The following is a 23,906-nucleotide window of genomic DNA, read 5'->3' as shown; positions in this document are numbered from 1 at the left end:
TGTGCAACAGCAGCTAACATTTGCTAAGAAACGGAGTTGCATCAACCACAACTCAGACTCCACACGTTGTTTCCTTTATATGCATTTTTCAGCAGTGGCCCAACAGAGACAGACCTTAACTTAGTGCCCTGTAGCAACTTGAATTCAGCCAGAACAAGACCGATCGCTGGGAGTCTGATCCAGGACAACCCTCTCGACTGCCCCGAATCCTCGCTGGATAAGCACACTTTGTTGCTGCCATTGGCCACCAGCCCCCTGTCAACCCTTGGGCTGGGGTATGGGCTTGCTGAATTTGGGTTTCTACAACAGCTAAGGTCTGAGCTGCCATCCATTCTTGTCTAAGGGAAGTAGTAGGCCTAAACATCATTTACTCAGCCCTGCTATTTTTTCCAGTGGCCACTTGCAGTATTGCAGAAAAAAAAAATCCCCTGCAGCCCAAAAAGCATTTTCCTCACAGAACACCACTGTAAAAGATACGTAATTATAACTTTGTCTATCATTAATTTTTGATCCATGGCAGGTTTATATTTGCAAAACATTCCGAAATATACTAAAAGTGATTTTAAAATGTGATGTCAGGGTGCCAGGTGACTTATTGAGTAGAGTACGTGTGGGCAATGTCCTTGCCGCAGCAGCCGTGGATTGGATTCCAGCTTCCAGCCCTTTGCTGCATGTCATCCACTCTCTCTCTCCCAATTTCATGCTTAGACTATCCTATCCAATAAAGGCAAAAAGACAAAAAAAAAAATCTATGATGTCATCACAATTTAAATTCTATGAGTTGGGCAGGAACTCACGGGCGGGGCCAGCGGGAGAAACACTACTGCATATACACTACATATACAGTGGGTCATATACTGCAGAACTGAACCTGAAAGCTAGAAACTGTACCAGACGAGCAGCTCCATTGGAATGAATAGGCGCCATCTTGGGATGCAGCATCTAGGTATTATTATACATCTATGATCCCAACTCCAGGGCGGATCTGGCTGGTAAACTGGTTACCTTGCTGTTTGCAAATGTTACAAAGCAATCAACACCACATCAATGCAGTGTAGCTTAGTTAGGCCTACATCCAGCTGGCCAAATTACTTCCCCAGCTAACGTGAAATATGATAGCTACTAACTTATTATGACAATCTGTGTTGATTGAGACAACCATAAAAGATGGAAAGGTACGAAGTGCTTTTAACTGTGTAAACTTAGCTTTTCTACATATTGCTGTATTATCAGCTGATAATGTCATTTGCAGATGGTAAGTTACTTCCCATCCAACATTTGTATGTGCAGCCCATGTATTTAGTAAATAAGCTGAAAAATGGACCCTATAAGGGACTGTCCAAGGGTTCCATAATGGTGCCACGCCAATTGCCCACATGGGTGGTTTTACCCAAGTGGCCCCAGGATAAGATGCCCATTTTGGGCCCATACCCACTTGGTACCCAGGTAGCTGTAGCATAACCCATGTGGGGCCCACTTGCATAAACTAACCTGTGTGGGCAACTGGCTTGGGGCCAATATGGAAGCCATGGACAATCCCATACAGGGCCCATTTCTAAGCTCATTTGCTAACCACATGGGCCCCACATATAAATGTTGACAGGGTTAGAATCAGGAGTCAGTGGTCCAAATGAAATAAAGGAACATTGCAGACAATAATGGCATTCTGAATATGACTGAAGTTTATTTCCCAGTCATCTGTCAACATGATAACAGTCAATCACAGCCAGTCTTGTCACTGCTTTGGCCTGAAGTTCAGTTAACAGTCTCAAAGAGAGGGCTCACTAATAACAGGGATTTTATGAAAGTAAGACAGAACCTTTAACTCCCATCAGACCACAAACAAAATGTTTGTTTTCTCATTGTTTTTTCAGTATGGATCAAGTGGTTTGTTAATGATGCATGATGTCATTTATCTTATAAATGAAAAAAGGAAAGATTTGAATATATTTGCCATAAGAAATACAGATCCGTGCCTTTACATGTATGCTACTTTGTGTTCCCATGGGACATGTTTATAGCTTGGGGAGGGAGGGGTGGAGACGTGTAAAAAAGGGCGTAGGAGAAGCAGAAGCGAAGCCTTGAATGAGAGATTAGTAGACCTCAGAGCGCACAGACGCAGCAGACTGGACGTCTCATCTGACTGCAAATAAACGAGTCATGTTAAATGACAAAACTTTCTTCACTGACGAGGAATAATTTCTGTCATATCTGACAAGAAGGAGACAAAGATTATGAGGATCATCTCTGTCAAATCCACCGTGCCATCCCACTGACGCTCTCCATGTGATGCCTCACTTTTGCGCAACAGGTTCTGAGAGGTAAATGCAACATTATCACCTCCGATCAATGTAGGAAGAAGAAGCATGCTGTCCCCGTTTTGGCTCTTTGGCACCGAGCAGGAGATCAACTCATGGGATGTAGTGGATGCAGAGTCAGGTTCAACTTTGGCAAGGTGCTCTCCAAAGTCTCGGTGTTTTTTACCATGGTCCTGATCTTCACTTACTTCTTCTACTGCCTCACCGGATTTTGCGATTCGGCCCCGAGAACTTTATACAGCCAACAAGCTGCAGACTATGACCTTCTGGACGATCATCGCCGCGTTTTGGACGAGCTGCGACCGTCACCGCGTCTCCTCGCCGCCGACGCGCCGTCTCACCGGAACCGCACAGCTGCCTCCGCGGACGCAGAGCAGGTGGACGCGCCGGGACAGCTGCCTCAGCACATGTCGGACAGCGCCAAGGAGAGCGCCCAGAGCAACGGCATCCCCGTGTCCAACACTTTCGGGACCAAAAGGTTCCCGCAGGCGATTATAATCGGCGTGAAGAAAGGAGGAACCCGCGCCCTGCTGGAGTTTCTCCGCATCCACCCGGACGTGAGAGCGGTCGGCGCGGAGCCTCACTTCTTCGACAGGTTTTATGATAAAGGACTGGAGTGGTACAGGTAGGGAACACACACACACAAACACACACTCAATTATGGATTGCCTTTTTAGATCAATTTTGGCAGCAAATAAAAACTAAAGGGCAGCTACAAGAACTCCTCTATACCTTTCACTAATAAGTTAATTTATAATATTTTTTTTTATTTTATTTGATAGGGACAAGGCAATTTCACATAGGTCCAATACAGAGTGCGGGGCTTATGTGTTTAAAGAAAGTTTAGCTATTGCTCATTTTCAGCTCTCGTCCCTAGGTCCTAGATCCAAGTAGAGCACTGTCTGAAAATGAGATTTAATCTGCCATAAACACCATTAAATCGACTCTAAATTCACTAATGGAAATTCACCACAGTCATGCTTTGAGTCTCAAAAGAAATATAACAAGTGACAGTGCCGGACCTATCACATTTGGTGCCTTGGGCAAGCTTGCGCCCCCCCCCCCCCCCCCCCCTAAAAATATATACTGTATATATTATCATCTTGTATTTCTTAAAATAAAGAATAAGAGTGAGTGTGAAATCAACACAAATAAACAACTTAGCTAACAAACAATAATAATTTGCAACTATTTGCAAAACGAAACGGTGCACCATCTTCATAGCAGCAGCTTTCTGTACTTTTACTCTGATTTCCAGCTTTTCAGGCTAATTTTGTAGCAGAATATATTTGTAGCTTCTTAAAATATGAATGAGGATACTGACTACAGTCGCATTTCCTGTAGTGATGAAACAGTGAAAACATAAAACACCCTGAGCTTCAGATGGACCATGTTCATAATAAATAGGACACAATAATTTAAATAAACTGCTCAAAATAATCAGTGGATGAGTATGTGTGTGTGACACAAGGACGGAGACCGACTTATGTGTCAGTAACCCTGAATGTGTGCATGAGATGGACTTGGGCTCAGTCGGGATGGAAGGCTGTTCTCAGCCATAGCAGGCACACACTGTCTGCAGACAGAATTGGCCTGCGGGCTTTGCTACACGCTGATTGGCCCTTGAAACAGGTGACGCACTATCAGCCGGCTTGAGTTTGGCACAGACCAGCCAGTTCACACCGCTGCAACTTTTCTCTGCAACATTCGTCTTGTTGCAAATCTTTGGTCTGAACTGGGCTTTACTCTAATGCTCTCCATCCTACCCATTGATGCTCTAGCATGTTCTGACTGTGACAATCACTCACTGATGAACACATTAAGTTGAACTGCAATGCCCGGACTAGAGGTCCTACAACAACTACAGATCGATGACTTTCCCCCATAGGAAGATCCGCCACAGGCACATTTTTAAATCTTTACACTAAAGCTTTGGATACCATCTCAGACGGTGCTGCATGATGTATGGCAGGGTGAAGGGTCAGATGAGCAGCCGCGGTGTCACCTGTACAGAAGTGCTGATGTCTCCTGTCAATAGACCAGACAGCCGTACACATGGCAGGCTGATATATTCAGATCACTATAAGCCAATATTCTCCCCGCATGCTGCACTGTGAATCAAAAGGCTAGTGGGGTCTCTGAGGAGCAGTTCATCATCTTGACAGTCATCTAAACATCATTTATACCCTTCAACATGACATCCTGTACTAACACTTTCCCCTTGTTCTGAGTGTGACTCATGCAAACATCACTCCAGTATGACTCCCACATATGAGACGTTAAGACCTTATTGTCAGGTGTATACTGGAGGTCTTGGCTGCATGTCACAATGATGTTGCACATAAAATGTTAATCAGCTACTGTCGCAGTGACAGCAGCTGATTTGGGGTGACCAGACTGACCAGAGCTATCATTTGGGTGTATTTAAAGCCCTAAAGGAGGATTTGAGTCTGGATAAAGCTGTTCTTGATCATCTCCAGATGTTCTACAAGCTCAGAGAGAACATCCCAGCCATTTCTGAGTGGATGCAGGGAACTCAGAATTTCAACCAGTTTAAACACAAAAGTAGCAGAGAACTTTTATTTCTGCAAAATTAAGGTTTATACACCATGAACTGAAGCAGTACATGCACAAACAAGGTGCATGAAAAGTCACCAGAATGCAGGAAAGTAGGTGTTTGATGCTCAAATTTATCTGGTTGAGGACCCCCAAACCCCCTGTTTCATATGTGTCCCCTCCACACTCGATCCCAGCTAAGCTCAAACTTAGCATGAACACTATTTGTGCTATGTTTGAGCGTTAAAGGTGCCATAAGGAGAAAGTGAGATTTAATTGAAGCAAGCACTTTGATAGCATGACGGTACTTGAAACTCTGAGATGTAATTTAATCTTCTCCCGGCTTTTTTTTACCCCCCTTAGCTGTGTTTTAACTGCAAACACAAGGACACATGGAAACACTTTCACCACTGATAATTTTAGCATGCTGCTAAGCTTCCTCTCTGTTTTTCTCAGTGCACATAAACACACACATGCATCACATGCTCATGCAGGTTAACGCTTTGCTCCCTTTACTTCTCCTCTCTTACACTTCTCTTCTCTACTGTCTCTGCAGTAATCCATCTGTCTCCCCACATCCCTCTCGCTACTTTCCGTTGCTCTTTCGTCCAGCTTCACTATTCCTTACTCTTCTTTGAGTCAACATGTCTTTATGTGGAAATACCTGTGGCAGACCTGGTGTTTCCAGGGCATGTTTTATGTGTGTTTCTGTGTGTTTTAATTAGCCTGACTGGTGCTGTAAAGCTGTTATGCTTTAATGCTGGAGGTTTGTTGGTGCTGTAACACGGCAGCGACACCAATGTGGTCTCTGAAATTTAGATCAGTCATAATAAGGACTGCAACATATAATTTGAGCCCGAAAATGACATATTCAGGCTTCTTGTTTTGTTGGGTTGACAGCATGAAACCCAAAGATATTCATTGTACTGTCATACATGACAAAGAAAAGCAACTAATCCTTAGATGCCGGAAGCAGCAGATGTTTGGAATTTTTTGTTGTAAAAAATTTGTCAAATATTAGTCAGTTATCAAAAGAGTTGTTTTTCTGGTTTATTTTTCTTTTGATAAACTAATCTAACTGTTATTCAAGTAATTCAGTTCTCCAAAAGCAAAACACAAGTAGAAAGATGTGCAATATATCCTGTTTTGATGCCAAATTTTCAGTGGCGTTTATATGGATTAGACAAATGACAACTGGGCAGGTATGACTGCAGGGATCTTCCAAAAATATTGTTATTATGTAGGCATGCAAGAAAATATCAACACCCTTGAGTATGGTGATTGTGTTTTTTGATACTGTATCAGTTCCCCATAACACTGTATTGATTTTCAAACAATAGTTTACATGCAAAGATTGTGACAGTGGTTCATTTTGTGTAGTGATTAAACTCTGGACCAATAGATCCTTTAGTGTTGTAATTTATTTTTAGCCATTTTACTCTCTCACTCCAATTTAACAACCTATTGCTGGCGTAAACACAAAGAACACAGGCCTATACAGGTAGCCATAAAGAGCGCACTGCTAGCTCCTAAAATTAGGTTTTAGGTTCAGGAATTTTAAATATTTTTTTGGGCCATTTTGCCTTTAATGGACAGGACAGGTAAGCCTGCTCTACCACTAAGCCACCGACGCCCCGGAATGAGCATTTAATGTGGCTTCCACATGCGAGTACTCTCATTAAATCTTTACATAATACTCGAATACTACTTTTCGAGAGAAAAAAAATCAAATGGTAGATTAGGAATTTTAACTGGCCAACAGCGGAAAACAGGCAATTTCATTTAAACCAGTCTTAAATTAACCTATCAGACCATAAATTTAAAGTGAACATAAGAGAAATCAGCAAACTTTCGGTTGCTGCTGTGACATAGGTTCGACAGCACTGATGGACTGTCTCCAGAGTCTGAAGCAGCTCATCCAACACCGAGTTTTTTTATTTAACAGTCACAACAAACTCACAGAGACACCGAAACAGCTCCGTCAGTTAACCCATTAATAATTGTTAACAGTATCTGTATAATGCTAAAAGTGTGTGTGCGGGTGTGGACTTGCACCAACTGCTCCCCAGTTCAGAGCTCACACTCCAGCAGTGGTGTCATGATAAACAGAGAGAGTGACAGAAGGGCAAGGAAGCGCTAAGTGAAGCAATACACTGCACGCAGCTCTACAGTGAAATAAGATTTAAATCTATTAAAGTCATATTCATATGTGGGCGGCTTTTTCTCTATGTGCTGAGGAAATACTAATAGCCTGAGTACTCAAGTATTCATGCCCATCCCTAGTATTTTGTTGGCTGTTTACTATTTTGGACAGAAGTAAACTTAGCTGGAAAGGCAGAGAAAAATTGGAGGGATTAACACAACAATAGTGACAGCAGCAACATGATCCTGGGTGAAATCACTGAAAGATGAGTCCCTTGCTGTCACCAAATCTCAGAAATTGGGGAAATCTGTTTGCTGTCATCTGCAGTGACCCACAGAGAAGCCGCTGGAAGTCACAGACTGGTGCGGTGTGTAAGTGTGCGTGCATGTGTGTGTGTGCCAGTGACAGCGAGAGCTCAGTCATGTGGAACAAGCGAGTCCTCCTCAACTGACTGTCAGTGAACAGCGGGTCAACTTGCTGTCACATCTGGAAGCCAGCACACACACTTTCTTATTCAAGGCTGCTGTGTATGACAGACTCTGAAAAGCAACCCTGAGCTTTGACATGCTATCTTTCTGAAGTTCCCGCTTCATCTGCAGCTCACAGGATCATATTTCTACGACACATAAGGGCATAAATGTTTAATTGGATCATTAATTTAATCTCAGGATAGAACCAATTAACATACATTGTCTTATTACTTTATCGATTCTCCCTTTCAGACCCTTGCGTGCTTGTATTTCAGCCATAATCAATATAAAAACACATATTCAAATGCTTCCTAATTAGTAGACTGTTAATCATTTTGCAGACAAGTCAGGATAAGTAATAAAAGTCTTTGCCAAAGACACATGGTTTCATATTAGCATATCTGACAACGGGTGGTGCATTGTGATACTCCGCCTGTCCTCATGTCTTGGACGGAGAAATAAGCACGAACTGTTGGCGATTTTAACAGATGGATGTGAGTCGTGCACAGTCATATATTGCTGTCAGTTTTTGGCGATCTCCGTGCTGGAGACACTTCACAGACGCGGCAGCAGCAGTGCCCTCCCAAGCATGTTGTTCCAGCAGCATTGTCTTCTGCGAGACAAACTTAGACCTCATTCATGTGTGTTTTCCATTGCTTTTATCTTGAGTGATCCAGTCAGTCTCCACCCAGCCCCGTCTCTCTCCATCCCCATGCCTCCTTTGCATGTGTGCATACGAGCCCATTACGGGAATGGAAAAGCCACAAATAGTGCATTCAGAATGAAGCGAAGATTTAATGAATTTCTGTGTTGTTTTATGGCTTTATGGGGACTTCATGGAGTGATGGGTTTCATATGGGACTTGAGAGCCGCCGCAGAAGACTGAAAAACCCCGGCTTTTCCGTGGCACAATGGTTGTGATTGTCACGGCTTTGTCACTATGATGTGGGCTAGAATTTTAATCCATAGATGGAGTCTATATTTGTTGCATCTTCAGTACCTTGATGACATTGAAGTGAGAACATTTGTTGTTGTCTCAAAGCAGGAAGAGACAAACACTATGCAGCTGCACAGCTTCAGATCCAAAACAGCATCCTGGCAAATTACTGATTAGTCTTTATAGATTTATGAAAATATGCACTTCTGAATTTCTATATGAGGAAAAACACCAGTCTACAAGTTCCATCAATACTTGGAAAGCTTGTCAATCGGCTGACCTACAGTCTTGACACCAAAGGCCACGCTCAATCGGATTGCTATTAAAATGTAGTATAAATCCTTTAAGGGCAGCAGCATGAGGGCAAAGAGAAATGACAGCACTGCTGAAAATTACATCAGTCCTTAAAAAGACATCGGTTTTTGCAAATATGTATATGAAGTGATGACAACAGATGAAGATAAAATGGGATTATATTCTTGCTTTCAACCCTGTTTTGTGTGTTACTACTGCTTTCTTAATTATGTTGTTGTGGCAAAGTAATCACTGCCTGGGTTATGTTCAGAGTAGGGCTGTTCCCGACTAAGAATTTTCCTCGTTGACCAGTAGTCGTCATTTAGAGTCATTAGTTAACTAGTCGCCTGCATGTTTACAATATTAATTTAATTATTAAATTATATATTTTGGGCGGGGCAACACAATGGTTTGAGTTGAAGGTGTGAGAAAGAATAGTATCAGTAACATTGTTAACACTGTGCTACATTACAGAGAAATACAAAACCGTACTAATGAACCTTCATTAATATAGGCCTATATTTTATCTACAAGTGCACGTCACACACTGAGCGAGCCGCCTGTTAATGACGCTGTCAGCAAAGCAGTAATGATTGTGCTAAGTGGCTAATGGGCATGTAGCTACTTCCATGTTTCAGATGATACGTCATGTTTGTAGTCGACCAATGAAGATGAGTTTACATATCACCTTGGGTTCGTCCTTCACCTTCTCAAAATGATCCCACACTTTGGATTTCCTGCCTGACACGTTATTAACTAGCCTGTGGAATAACCGCAGGTACCAGCCCTGGAAATGAACATGACTCCTGTCTGACTGCTGAGCATGGACACTTCCTGTGTCTGTCGTTTCAAATTAAATTCCCACATGATCCAGTTATATAGGTTTTGATGTATTTTGACAAGGCCAGCTCCTGATAGTTTCACTTTTTTTTGTTGTTGTTTTTTTTCTGCAGCTGAGCGACAAATTAAATCTTGCTGACTAACGACCTTTCTGGTCAACTAATGTTTGGTCGACTATTGGGGGGCAGCCCTAGTTCAGAGACAATGATTCTTTTAGGTAATTAAACATCATATTTATGTATCACATGGGCTTTAGAAGGAGATGGTTGGGGTTAGGGACCAGAACCCAGGGTTTGCATCTAGACTCCTGTCTTACGTTTAGGCAACAAAAGCAGTTACTACGAGTGGATACTGTATTGCAAGATTGCCTATTTTGGTGGAAAACAGCTGAAAAACGTTTTAAGTGAACATTTTGCTGATTTGTTAAGTATCAACATATTTGTGACTTGACAAAAATGATATTGAGAAACATTTCCTCATGATTTTAATAGAAAACATAATTTGCTCGGCATTATGTTTCTCTCAAAACCTATTTGCTGTTCCTTTCAATATTTTATTATTTAACCTTTATTTAACCAGAAAAACCTCTCGAGATTAGCAATCTGTTTTTCAAGAGTGAAGACAAGAAGAGCCAAGACAGGCAGCAACATAAGTTAGAGACAGACAACATAGAACAAAAATACACAATAAAAATGTAAAGCTCTAAAGCCAGCCATATAAAACACAAAATAAGATTGCTAATAATTATATACATCAAGTTATATGCTTTTTGTTAGACGAGAAAGATGATGATTGCCCAAATTAAAGCCACAAAATCTTCTTCATCCTTTTACTTGTCCACTTCCAATATTCCATTTTTCTATAAATCCACATCTGACTATTTTTTCAATTTGCTTTTTGAATCTGTTACAAAATGGTAGTAATACGGAGAATAGACAATTTATTTAACTTTCTAAAAAAAAAATCACAATGTTTGACATCAGCATTTCCAAACATCAACATGTCCTTTGACCCCTCGCCTATGTCTGAGTAACCAAGATAAGTCTGATATGTCTGTAAAGTCATGTATGTATTTTGTTGGTTATGAATATAAAATAACTGATTTATAATGATACTGACTGATAGCCTAGTTAATATTCAAAATTACCACTTCCTTTTTTAATAGTGTTAAGTAACAAAATAATATGTTTTACCTCCATCAGTAGGATTTGTTTATAAGCTCTAACTGGTAGGTGAAACTGTCCTGTGCTTTGTTTTACCTTAAATCATCACAGCACCACATTCATGCATGTTTTACCTCAGTATTTTCCAGAAGGTCACATTCAAACACTTACCATGTCAGTTTGGATATCTGACAGATGAAATGGTGAAAGTGGACTCTAATGCGCAATGGAGTAACGTTTTCCAGATCGAGGGTGATTTTCCCGACACCTCATTCTGTGTCCAGCCCCGAGGCCATTAGTGATAGAGGCTGAACACGACTGATTGGTGTAGCAGACCAGGAAGTGGTCTCTGTAGTGTTGAGTTGTATTGTGTTTTAATGGTGGTGGGTTTTGGCTGGAGTTGGGTCTAGGTGGTGTTACAAGGTTTGAAAAGGCCCACACTCACACCCCATATGGTGGGAATTATAATAATTTGAGGCGCGTTGTGGTGCATTTTGGGGCGCCTGTAAAATCTTTCAGTCATGCTGTTTTAGCTCCGGACTGCAGTTAGCAAGTGAGGAAAATACTGTGTGTCAGTTGGCAAATGTAAAATGTTTCAGATATTTAGTAGTCATGCTCAGCTGGGCTGCTATTTCCAGGAAAGAATAACACGAGGTAGAAAGCCGATGGGAGCAACCAATGAAAATAAAATATTACAACTGGGAAATTAAAAAAACAATTATTTTTTATATAGCGCATAGTGAAACATTACATGGTTTGAATGGCTCCACATCTAAAGAACAAGTCTGACTCTGATTCTCATAATGACGGGAGCATAATTTTCTGTTTAGCATCAAGCTAATATCAATACAGGGACTGGATTTTTTGGGCACAGATTGTGTCCCTTGCATCAAGAATCAAAAACTGTTTAGTACTGAAAGTTGTTTGTCAGATTCACAGTCTTATTCACTTATTATTTGATTAATTATTTCCAGATTTATGGCTAGTCTACAGCCATGCGAGGCTCTGTGAGCCTGCACAGGCCTGCAGGAATGCAGCTCAGCCTTGCTTCCATTTTGTAGACTTACAGTATTGCAACAAAAAAATCCCCAACTGCCCAAAATGCATTTTACCCATAGACAACCATTATAACAGAGTCTATAAAACTGTTGAAAGGACGCTTTGAACTGCAGAAGTCAGATATGACTCCTTGTATTATGACTTTTTGATCTATGGTGGTTTTATGTTTGTAAAACTTTCCTAGAGCCACGTCATCACAATGAGCTGAGCAGGAACTTAAGGGCAGGGGAAGGGCTAGTGGGGGAAACACGGCTGCGCACACTGGGGGCTGCATGTTGCTGAAGTAAACCTGAAAGCTAGAAACTTTTCCCAAGCAATCCCATAGGAATTAACAGGTGCCATCTTTGGTTTCGATATCAAGTTATTATTACACATCTTATCATGATCCTGGGTTTTGGTTTCATAGCTCATATTTAATCTGCTTCCTGTTTTATTTTGTAGGTTCTCTCCTCATGTGTCATGTCTGGTTTTACTTCCTGTCTTTGTGTGTTTTTCTTCCTGTTTTCTGTCACATCTGTCTCGTTAAGTCTTGCCTGTTCCCTGAGTCTTCCCTTCACACCTGTTCTGTATTAGTCTTGTCTGCTCCACCGTTGTTGTCAGCCAATCCCTGTCTCACTCCTTTCGCCCATGTCTTCCTTCTCTAGCTGTGTCTCGTCCTTGTGATTAGTCTTCTGTGTTTATATACCTGTGTGTTTCCCCTTCGTCCTTTGTCAGTCCGTCTGCGTAGGCTACCTTCTGTGTTCCCTCTGTGTTCATCATCCGTGGTCTTCATGTCTTTTCCTGCTTTAGTTTGGATTTTTGTTCTGCGCACAGATGTTATTTTTTTCGAGTTGCCTGCCTTTATTTGGAAATCCTTCATCAGCTACATCAAAGCTCGCCTTTTGTTGATAACCTAAACCTGCCTGTTGAATCTGCATTTGGGTCCTCTTCTGAACTGAAACTATAATACATATATGATCCACATCTAAAGGCGAAGTCTGAATCCGATTCCCATAGCAACCAAGACAGCCACAATCATCAAGTTCTGTTTAGCATCAAGCTAACTATCAGTTTGAGGATTAAGTATCAAACATCACTGTGTTTTGGGCACAAATAGTGTCTGTGGCATCAAGTATTAAAAACGACAAGTGCTAAAATTTGATTGTCAGATTCACAGCCTTATTGACTTATACTTTGATTAGATGTTTCCAGATTTACTGCTAGTCTTCAGCCATGCTAGTGGCTCTGCAAGGCTGGACTTAGGCATAGTGACAACACTAACATACTGATGTTCAGAGGGTATAATGTGTACCATCTTATTTAAGTGTGTTAGCATGCAAGCAACATTTGATAACTGGTAAAAAAAAAATGCAAAATACAGCTGAGGCTGATAGCAAGTCATTAGTTCTGGACCAGTTTTGGAACCCTATTGTGTCCCATGTAGGCAGCAGATACCCACATCAAGACTTCCTCTTTTTTAAGACCGGCACTATAGCTAATCTCTATAATCACATATCTGCATATGGACGCAGATACATTTTTAAAAAAGCATATATAATGCTAACTCATTGTCAGACGGTAGCCGATTGATTCCAAGATTGAATTTCGGACAGTAAGTTTCACCTCTCTACACAGAATGTTTAACCTGTCGTTCAAACATGATACCTCGGACTACAAATGGACTACAAACTGAAACCAGAACACTTCTGACAACAAAATCGTGTTGTGTCATAAACAGATTCTGCATACATATGTAGATAGCTTAATATTGACCTGACGAAGGGTCAGATGACCAAATAACAGCAATCCAATCGGTAGCTGTTGAGACATTCAGTGTCAACCAAAGCGTTGGACTAGAAAAAACGTGTTCCTTAATGTGAGGTTTTAAAAAAGTATTGTGTTGGTTTTGGCACAAGGACAGAACATAGAACAACCCATCTGGAAGTTTAGCCTGGTAAGTGTCACAGCTACTTTCTTGTGCCAAATGCTGAAGCCATTACTGAATTCACCAGCAAAGCATCACTAACATCCTGTTAAATCTCCTAATTATGACTGGACACTCAAAAGCCACACAGTCACTAATTAGCTACTGACCAACAAAAAGTATTTCATTTCCTTTAAGGAAAGCCCACACATGTGCATGACTTTACCCCCTAACCACCACCCACCCTCTTATACACACATACGCACATTCAAACTCATTGCAGTGGTATCCTGCTGTAAGCCACCAAAGATGAAAATGTAAAACACTGTAGTCTCTGTGGGAGTATAGCACTTCAGCTAACCTCCTGTCGAGAAAACCCTCCTCTTCCTCCATTACTGCATCATTATTCATAGAAAAAAAATCAGCTGATAACAATGTATTTAAAATCTGTGGGTGGCAACAGTCTTTCTGCCAGTCATGTGGTTTCCCAGAGGGGTCTAACCATCCACTTCCTCTCTCTGCCTATAGTGAGAGGACCTCCAGGCTCTCACCTCCAGTCATCAAGTTTTCAGTGTGTTTGTGTGTTGAGTTTTTCTTTAGCTCTAATGCATATTGTGTCACTAGCCGTTGTGAAATATTATTTACAATGATGTTGTTCAGTGTCAAACCCGTCCTCAGGCTACACTTGGTTTTTTACACGTTAATTTCTGTTTCTCTCCAACTTTGGCTTCAGTGATACTTTAAGGCCTCGTCAATTGCTCAGGTTTCAATTTAGACAAAGAACATGTAGACAGCATGGCGGCATTCGCCCTTGGTATCCCACAGACAATGATGACTCCTGTTGTGTGTGCAATGCGCAGGGTCTTTATCGCATCAACACTGTCGATGGTGTGGTTTCACAGTAAACCTTTATGCTTTGTCACTGTAGGGCACCCACGTTATACTTAAAGCAGTTGTTTAACATTTTGGGAAATGTTACACTCACCCACGTGTTCCCCTCCTTGCAGAAAGTTAGATTGAGGATTGATACTACTTCTCTGCAGCTGTGGCTCAGAGGCAGAGCGGGTCGTCCACCAATCGGAAGTTTGGGGGTTTGATCCCCAGCTCCTCCGATCCACATGTCGAAGTATCCTTGGGCACTGAACCCCAAATGCTCCCGATGGCTGTTCCATTGGTGTGTGAGAGCATACAGTATGAATGGTTACTGAGTTGCAGGTGGCACCTTGCCAGTGGCCAGTAGTCTCGGCCACCAGTGTGTGAATGGGTGAATGTGGATCCATAGTGTAACAGCACTTTGAGTGGTCAGAAAATTATGAAGGTGCTATACAAGTGCAGTCCATTTACCATTTATTTCTGTCCGTTAGCCTAAATATAAAGCTACTTTAACAGCTGATTAGCTTAGCATAAAGACTGGAAACAGGTGGAAACAGCTAGTTCAGCTCTGCCAAAAGGTAACAAAAGTTCACTGATTAACACATTTTATCTTGAATCTTGACAAGTTTCAGTTTTGTGGTCACTGTGAAGTGAACAGAGGAGAATTCAAGAGGTTAAAGCTCCAAACACATGAGCTATAATGTATTTATTCATGAACTAAAGAGGTGCTGGTAGGCAGATTTTGTTAGCTTTGGACAGAGCTGGCTTAGCTAAGCTAACTGGCTGCTAGCTGTAGCTGTATACTGGACAGGGATTGATATCAATCTACTCATCTACTTCCCAGCAAGAAAACAATTATCCCTATTACAAATTAGCACCCCTACTGGTAAGGTTAGGTTTAGGACCAGATTAATGATGGGATGTTACCCTGACTTTTGGTTTCACATCTGAAATGAACCCTGGTCTCCTGGTCAAAGTCCTGTGTATGTTTGACCCATCCACAACCTCAGCCTTCCTTTCTACACAGTCTTTAAACTATGTGGCCTGGCTGACGGAGTAAAGCCTGCAGCACATAGCTTACGTGATCACAGCCTCATGACTCATGATTAAGTGGGTTGTATACAAATTATAGTGAATTACTTTCTGTAGGTATAAGTACAAACAGTAAATGAGAACAGCCTGGTTTCATCTAGCCACAACGGCATAAATCGAGGTTCCCACACTCATCCTGTCAGCCTGACGGGCCGTCAGTGGCCCCCGAGGCTGCTTCTGTCACCCTCTGAGCACAGCAGCACTGCTGGGAAATGTTTTCCTCCAGTTTGTTGTTTGCTCTCCTTCTCATTTTTACGACCTTGATTTTCCACATGCCTCGTTAATTGGGTTTTAGCTCTGAAAGCGATTGGACATAGAAACGTCTGCCAAAGCAGAAGTCTCCTTTAGCAAGTCAGTGTTTAGCGTACATGGTCCAGTAAATGACTATAATAACCCATGGAAATTTAGATCTGTTTTTGTTTTTAGAAAATGACATGATAATTTGATTCTTGGGATCTTTTTGTGTGCTCTGCCTACTGTGCAGAGTGCCTTTTGTCAGGGCGCTACAGGGGATGTAGCTGCAGCACTTCAGCGGGAGAACCCATAATCTTGGGGGCAGGAAGTCTCTTGGCCACATCCTTGTTGCCAGGGTTAGTATTTAATCCTCTCATCCAGACTGCCTAGAAGATATCAGTGGTGTAATCAGCGGTGTAGCACTTCAGGGAGGAAAAGTGCTACATCCTTAAAGCAGCAGGGAGTTCCAGACTAATGTGGCTAGTCAGCAATGTTGTCCAAATACTGGGCTAAATAGAAAACATCTTTGTGTGCTCTTTTTTGCGTGACAGTAGACTTAAAGGCTTTTCTTCCTTATGTTAAATTAAAGAGCTGTATTTGTAGAACAAAACAGTAGATTTACATGCATGAGAAAATTGACAAGACATTAATCATCCCTGATCTGTTTACAGTTTCTCCTCACACCACACACAGGAGCTGATTTATGATAGAAAATGCTTTTATTGATTCTCTGATAATGAGACAGATTGTGATGAGGGAGATAGGGACCCGATGAGAGAGAGGGGGCAGAGCCGCAATTCATTAACTATTCATGAATATGGAAAGGGAACTTATGGTCAATTACTGAAGTGACACTTATGTGAAGGAGTGAAGGACAAATCCAGAGGAGTATGGATGAGAGAGGAGAGGATGGAGAGGGAGACGAGCGTTTAGTTTCTCATCAGTAAACACCGACACCTCTGCGCTCACATATGTGTGTGTGCGCTCACACACATACACACACGCGCACACAGTGAACAATCTGTCATATAGAGACAGACGTATTGATCAGACATAGATAAACAGGGGACAGACAGGCAGCGATAGGCCATTTGCAGCTCTTGTTGTTGGATAATAATCAATTAATGGTGTTTTATTATGGGGATCATTTAATGGGGGTGGATTGAAATGGCTTAACTTAAAGTAAAGGGGAAACTTGAAACTTAAAGAGGAGCAGGAGGCCCTTTCCTCCTTCACACTCATAGTCATGGACTCTCCATGAGACAACAAATACTTTTTCATGAATACAGAACTACTAAAGGTTTCTTCATTGTTGCAGCAAACTAAATATAATATATTTAACATGCAGGTATACCTTTTGTTTCCCCATAAGTAGCTTTCTTTCACCTTATTCCTCACTGTCTGGCAGTATGAAACATATGTTTTGTCTAACTTGGATCCAACTCTTCATCAACACTGATTGAAATATTCACACATTACGACTTGTTTTTTATGACTTCACCAATAAATCAATTTGAAATATTCTACATGTCTTGTGCATCAAAATTAATCTCGATGTATTTGTCATCTTTTCAAACTTTATAGGAACAGTCTGACATTTAACAAGTTAAATGTGAAGATCAATACCATGCTTAGGTTTCTGCGCTAAGTATGAAGCCAACAATTGGTTAGCTTAGCTTAGCACAAAGACTGGAAACGGGAAACAGCTATGTAGCTTGGTTCTGTCACAAGATGGCAAAATCTGCTGACCAGCACCTCTAGTAGTGAAAATACATGGGGCATAGATGTGGTGCGACACATCTGCTGCAGCATGCCCACAGCAGAGTTCATCCATTAGAATCAGCTGCAGATTCTACACGTGAGCACCGAAGGTTGTCCATGTGAGCAATGTTCTGCTCGACACTGTTCTTTGTTTTTTTCTCTGCGCTCTCCAACAGGTTAAACCCATAAGGAACTTTGTAAAAAGCAAGTACTATAATCTCTAAAAAATATTAAAATGAAAACCTCATTGTCCTAAAGGCAACTTGATGCAGCAGAGCAACTTTGTGGGTGTTCTTACATTCTACATTAAAATAAATCAATCAATGCATCCTGTAGTTAAAACAATCTATTTAATTAAATCAGTCCCAGGTAATATAACCGATGCTTCTAAACCCTGCATAACCAGCTGCATTATCACCTGGCAAAACTCAGCACCTACACAGTAAAGTGGTACGCAACCACATGCTACAGAGACGGATTTTGTGTAGCAGGTAAAAACCTCTCTGTCCCACCTAGCTGAAGTGCTATCTGTGCCTCATGTATTTTGGTCATAAAGCTCACTGTGGGCATTTTTATGTGCCTAAGTATGATTGTCCCACCTCTCCACCTCTCCTCCCTCGCTGTTTAGCTTTAATGTTAGTAATGTTGTTCCGTACCCGATTTGCGTCATCATCTACGTGACATGTCTTTATGTTGTTGCTACACTCTAGGAAAGCACGCCACTTGCAAGATCCCAAGCCCTTCGCATTATCCCTACTACTGTTTATATTTTGGAGACAATGTCTAGAACACATATGCAGATTCAGTGGTGTTGAGAAATGCCTTCGCAACTGTACTCACCGACTGCTACTTGCATTAAATAGCCATCTACTTCTGTGTTTTGGTACAATTGCTTTTCACGTGGACCATACTCGAGAACATCTTTTCTAGAGGACACAGGTTTGTTGATCTGTGCCCGGGTATAGTACATATCGTTCACACCAATCAAACAAACTGGACTTTGGGGTCAAGTGTACTTGGATCCGGGACTGGTCCCTGATGTGAAAGCAGCCTATGTCTTGTTATGTCTTGTTTTGTTTAATCCTGAGAAAAATCAAAGTGTTTAAAGATGGGGTTTTTTCTCACATGACATAGAAGGTAACTGCACCTGGCTAAGAAATAGTCTAGCACTAATCCCCTCTAAGACTGCAACATGTTGAGCATTGGAGGTGCTGGAGGTGGATATTTTACCTTCATCTTTGTACCTTTGGTTCTGCTGGCATAAGCTTCATATGAATATGAATATGAATATCTGTCAGACTACTCCTTAAAGAGCTCCATTACGGTTCGAAATGTAATTCTGTGGTTTTCAGCAATGTTTAGCTGCACAGAAAGAGCTTGTATTGACTGATGCATCAGCAAACTGCTGCTTGTCAAGGGGTTACTGCACTGCATTTGACCACAGAGCAAGAGTGAAATCGGTGCAACCTGTGCTGCTGCTCGTAACCATAGTCAGTCGCTGCCAAATGTTCTTTAAAACTGTTTGAGTTTCATCAGCCCCTTTCCGCTCACACATTGAGGCTTTGTTTAACTCTAGTTCTCTCAGCTAGAACATAAACAAAATCTAAATAATGTTGGCATATAACACTCAAGTAGTTAATCCTTACACATGGTAAATATGAGTGTATTTGTTTTCGTTTTTTGACTGAATCAAAATGATATTTTTTGCTTTTGATTTTTCATCTTAAAGGCTGACAGATGTTTTTGTATCAACATCTGCAGGCAAACACTGGGTCTAATGGACCGTTACTTTATGAATACTGCAGTTTGCTTTTCATAATCATCTAATCAGTGTTTGACCACAAACAATCTCACTGCAGCAACAGCCAAAACTGGAGTAACTTTCCCTTGGATGTCCGTCAGCGATCCACATTTCTGAATGGCCTCTTGTCATCGCAGACTTTCGATTTCAAACAAATAAAGCACACCGGCTCCATTACTTGTTTATTTTATAGAGAGCCACATTAAAGCTCTCTGTTTCCAGTAACAAATAAGATGTGTTGAGTAAATGAATTGCAGATGATTCATTTGCTGTTTCAAAACATTGCTCATCATCTGCTTGTCATGCAAAACAATTTGTCTATGAAATCCAAATCCACCACAGTTTTGCCTCACTCTTGCTGTCAATAAGAACAAACGCCAGATCTGTCGAATTCCATGTAAGCCACAATGCCTGTTTGCCAGATAGCACTAAAAAGTTAATAGGACAGCAGATGCACTCAGTTAGTGGAGAAGAAAACTGTAAACATATGTACGAAGATATATCAGTATAGCTCATATGAGCAATACTGGTTTGGGTTACAGATTAATATACACTGGATTACTTAGCAAAATTTATTTCTGTAATACCGTAGCACATAACTCAACACATGTCTTTTCACTGCCGTGTTCCACACAGCATCTCTCCTCCTCGCAGCCATGTGTTTAATACACTAGCTGAGCTCAGCAGCTTGCCATCCTGGTTGCACTTCCTGACTTTGGTCTGTTTGGTCTGTTTGGGTCCTTGTAGAAACCCGTAGGGGAGGTGAGGGTGGTGAAGGAGGGGGGGCACTTTGCTCTTGCAGGAAGAAAGGAGAGGGGGGTGGAAATCTGGAAATTGCTGTTAAGTGGTTCTTGAGGCTTTGTGGTTTTGATTCATCAGGCCCATAGTGAGTGGATGGTCCCGTTGTGCAGGCCTTAGTGAGGATCACATGGGCCGTCTGAGGCCCCGGTACGTAAACACACTGCACCGTATAGACCTTTAATCTGGGGTGCTTTAATGTTTAGGGTATATCATGTGTTTACGTTATCGCTTGATGTTGTTTTCACTGAAGTCAGTTTGTACTCCACATGTGATTACAGCGGCATGGTGCGATTTCACTAAATGTAAAGCGATAATGCAACTGGCACTTTTCCTTTTTAAAGCTTCAAGAATCAATATTCTGTATTTAAATTTGGTCAAATGTCTATGTGTAACATGAAAGAGGTTCATCATAGCGATGGACCCACAGAGAATTATCTACCAGCTCTTCAGTTTGCCTCAGCTCCACAGAGTGTTTAAGGGTCTTTTAGCTCAGGACTTCTTAACTTTTTTCACCAATGTACCACCTTTGAAATATTTTTTTCAGCCAAACACCCCCTGACAAGCCCAAAACACTTTTGGTTAATCAAACTGACATTTACATTTTTATTGAACTTAACATACAGCAGACAGACAAAATCAACAATGAGCTGGTGAACATAGAGGAGCATTTAGCAGCTAAAGAGCCAAATATATTCCCACAGGCATTGGTGGAGACCAAAAACAGAGCTAAAAGAAGAGTGAATATTGGATCTCTACCAATCATGTGGACTTGAATCAGAAATCAGGAGTACTTTATTGATCCCTGCAGGGAAACTAGAACACGCTACAGTTGCTTTATACTGTACATAAGCATAGAGAAATTATAAGAAAATTAAAATAGAAATAAATATTATGCAAGAAACAAATGTACATTATGCAACAATATATAATCCAATATTTACATATAAATATAAGCATATAAGAAATAAGAAATATATAAAATGTATACAAATATGTGTATCATAAAACAAGTGTGCTAAATATAAATGCAAGAATAGACCAGTTAAGAGTTACATAAGAAAGAGTATTGCTGAGCTGAAGTATTATTGCACAATTATTTAGGGGGCCTTGAGTCAGTGTTGCATTTTCTACAGACCACTGCACAGTTAAAATATAAATAATAAATAAATTATGGGTTATATCTGCTGCTGATTGGTAAAATAAGTCCAAACACGACTTCATAATTTTGCTGTGTGTCTGCTAAATGTGTTAGGTATCTGTTTGCTAATACGTTTATCAACTTTATATGGTTGTGGTAATATGTCAGTGTTGTGTTTACAGCTTGTTTGACTGCCCCAAGTGGCTAAAATTGCCTAATACTGCTTTAGAAAAGTACAACATATGGAAACACAGCTAATGAAGCTCTCAAACTGTGACACATTAGTTACATGTATGTATGTTACAATGTGCAATAGTGTCCGTCATGGCTTTGAGAGATGAATCAGAATTCTGTGTGTGATCAGTTTCTTCTTCTCATTCAGGAACCTGATGCCTCGGACGCTGGACGGCCAGATCACCATGGAGAAGACCCCCAGCTACTTTGTCACAAAGGAGGCTCCTAGCCGTGTCTGCACTATGAACTGCCAAACCAAGCTCATCGTGGTGGTCAGAGATCCTGTGACGCGGGCCGTGTCTGACTACACCCAGACGCTATCCAAGAACCCAGGCCTTCCATCCTTCCAGAGCCTGGCTTTAAAAAACTCCACCACAGGTCTGATTGACACCACGTGGAGCGCTGTGCGCATCGGCCTCTATGCCAAACATCTGGAGAACTGGCTCCAGCACTTCCCCTTGTCTCATTTTCTGTTTGTTAGCGGTGAGCGCCTGGTGTCTGATCCGGCTGGGGAGATGGGCCGGGTACAGGACTTCCTGGGTCTGAAAAGGGTTGTTTCAGACAAACACTTCTACTTCAACCAGACCAAAGGTTTTCCCTGCTTGAAGAAGCCCGAGGGGAGCAGCAGACCTCGCTGCCTCGGAAAGTCTAAGGGCAGACCCCATCCCCAAATCCCCACTGAGGTCCTGCAGAGGCTGAGAGACTTCTACAAGCCCTTCAACCACCGTTTCTACCAGATGAGTGGACAAGACTTTGGCTGGGACTAATCGAGGAGCTTCCTGTCGTAGCCCAGATCAAAGCCAGTTTGACTGTTCAATGCTCCACAGGACTAACGTTCTCAGGGACGGGGTAGAGAAACACAAAGTCCACAAGCTGAACTCTGCCTCAGTGGACTCAACATGACATGCAGCACATGAACCGTCAGTCACAGTTTAGTTGTAGAGTCGAAGCCGACACGAACACCGTGCTGCCAATATGCAAGTTACACACGTGGCTTAGTTATTAAACCATTAAACCATTTTCTTGCCTGTATGTTAATGTTACACAGAAGTTAGAAGCAAAGTACGCACCAAAGGGAAAGGAAAAAACATTGCCTTTGAACATCATCTTTTGACTTTTGTTTATAAAATAAGCTGATATTTATAGATTCTGTTGATTTGAAATACAACAGCTACAGATTTCTTTTATGAAAGAAATGTATTTATTACACGACAAGGTAAGACATAAAACTGAGTATGTTTTCATTGACAGGACATTGGAGGAAAAAATGTCCCACTCCATGACAAACCACTATGTCTTTTTAATTATTAGCAGTGTTACCTTGACTGCATTTATATTTTCAGAGCATTTACCATTTCTAAATGTCCTTTGAAATGCTACATATCTTAGTTTGCTGTTGCAGGGTATTTCTGTGCACATTGCAGTTGACATACCAATGATACCTCATCTGTAAATATGACGTTACAATAATCAGAAACCATACATTCCATTTGTAGGCATTTGTAGATATTTTTCCCCTCAGAGCCGCACATATTTTAATTGCCTTTGACAGTGCAAACTGTATCTCCTCACACTCACTTTTAACAGTTACTGCTCAGACTCTGTGATTATTTTGGGCTCCAAAACCTTAATTCTGACTCTGATTCTTTGTGTTGTGAAGTAGTTTTATCTCACAGAGTTTCATCCGTTTTTATTTTATGTGTTACTGTAAAGCAAACTGAGAATGTTTGTGTAAAGACTGTTGGAAGAATGACACATGCTTGGCCCTCAAAAGGTAATCCAATAAAGGTATTTAATGTATCTGAAACCTGTGCTCATTCTAATCGATATTTTTGAAAGGATCAGCCATCAATAATCCCCTCCCTTGAACATAGCTTAGCACCTCCAACTAGCATGGCAGGCCTGCCAAAGTTTGGATTTCCCCATATGTTGAAGCGGTGTACATGAGGCTGTTGTAATGAGATACTGTGCAGCATACTGTGCAGACTTTGAACAGTGGTTTAACATGTTTAACACCAAAAACACAAGAGCAAAAGTGTGAGAAACAGATGAAACAGGTGTTAGCATGTCTGCTAACTAGCAACCTCTAGTAACCTACTTTTGGGAGTTGTCTATCTATGTTACTAGGGTCCTACGCTCCCCCAGCTCAGTATTTTCTCAACATGACACATTAAGGAGACCCTGTTTTTGCCCTAGATCAAATGCTCAGGTATATTTCTGTCGGTCAATATGTTGAAATCACCTACCTGCAGTTTATAGCCTATTGAAACCTACGTCCTTAAATCTGTG

At 41.3% G+C, this 23,906-nt stretch overlaps 1 protein-coding gene across 1 annotated transcript; it reads left to right on the top strand.

The window, feature by feature from the left end:
• Positions 1–2,073: 2,073 nt before the first annotated feature.
• LOC117268109 (heparan sulfate glucosamine 3-O-sulfotransferase 6-like) lies at positions 2,074–23,422 on the top strand. The gene is made up of 2 exons (XM_033644297.2): positions 2,074–2,943; positions 21,766–23,422. The coding sequence occupies exons 1-2, from the start codon at positions 2,414–2,416 to the stop codon at positions 22,382–22,384; spliced, it is 1,149 nt and encodes a 382-aa protein (XP_033500188.2). The 5' UTR covers positions 2,074–2,413; the 3' UTR covers positions 22,385–23,422.
• Positions 23,423–23,906: the final 484 nt, after the last annotated feature.

This window comes from Epinephelus lanceolatus, chromosome 18 (assembly GCF_041903045.1).
Source record: "Epinephelus lanceolatus isolate andai-2023 chromosome 18, ASM4190304v1, whole genome shotgun sequence".
NCBI classification, from domain to species: Eukaryota; Metazoa; Chordata; class Actinopteri; order Perciformes; family Serranidae; genus Epinephelus; species Epinephelus lanceolatus.
Note: the sequence above shows the minus strand (reverse complement) of the source record. Positions and strands in the feature narration are given on the sequence as shown.

What these genes read in the sequence shown, in the direction of transcription:
- LOC117268109 (XM_033644297.2), top strand. Translation starts at nt 2,414, where the DNA reads ATGGGATGTAGTGGATGCAGAGTCAGGTTCAACTTTGGCAAGGTGCTC. An exon ending in AAAGGACTGGAGTGGTACAG is followed by an intron (nt 2,944 to 21,765) that starts GTAGGGAACACA and finishes CTTCTCATTCAG; the next exon opens with GAACCTGATGCCTCGGACGC.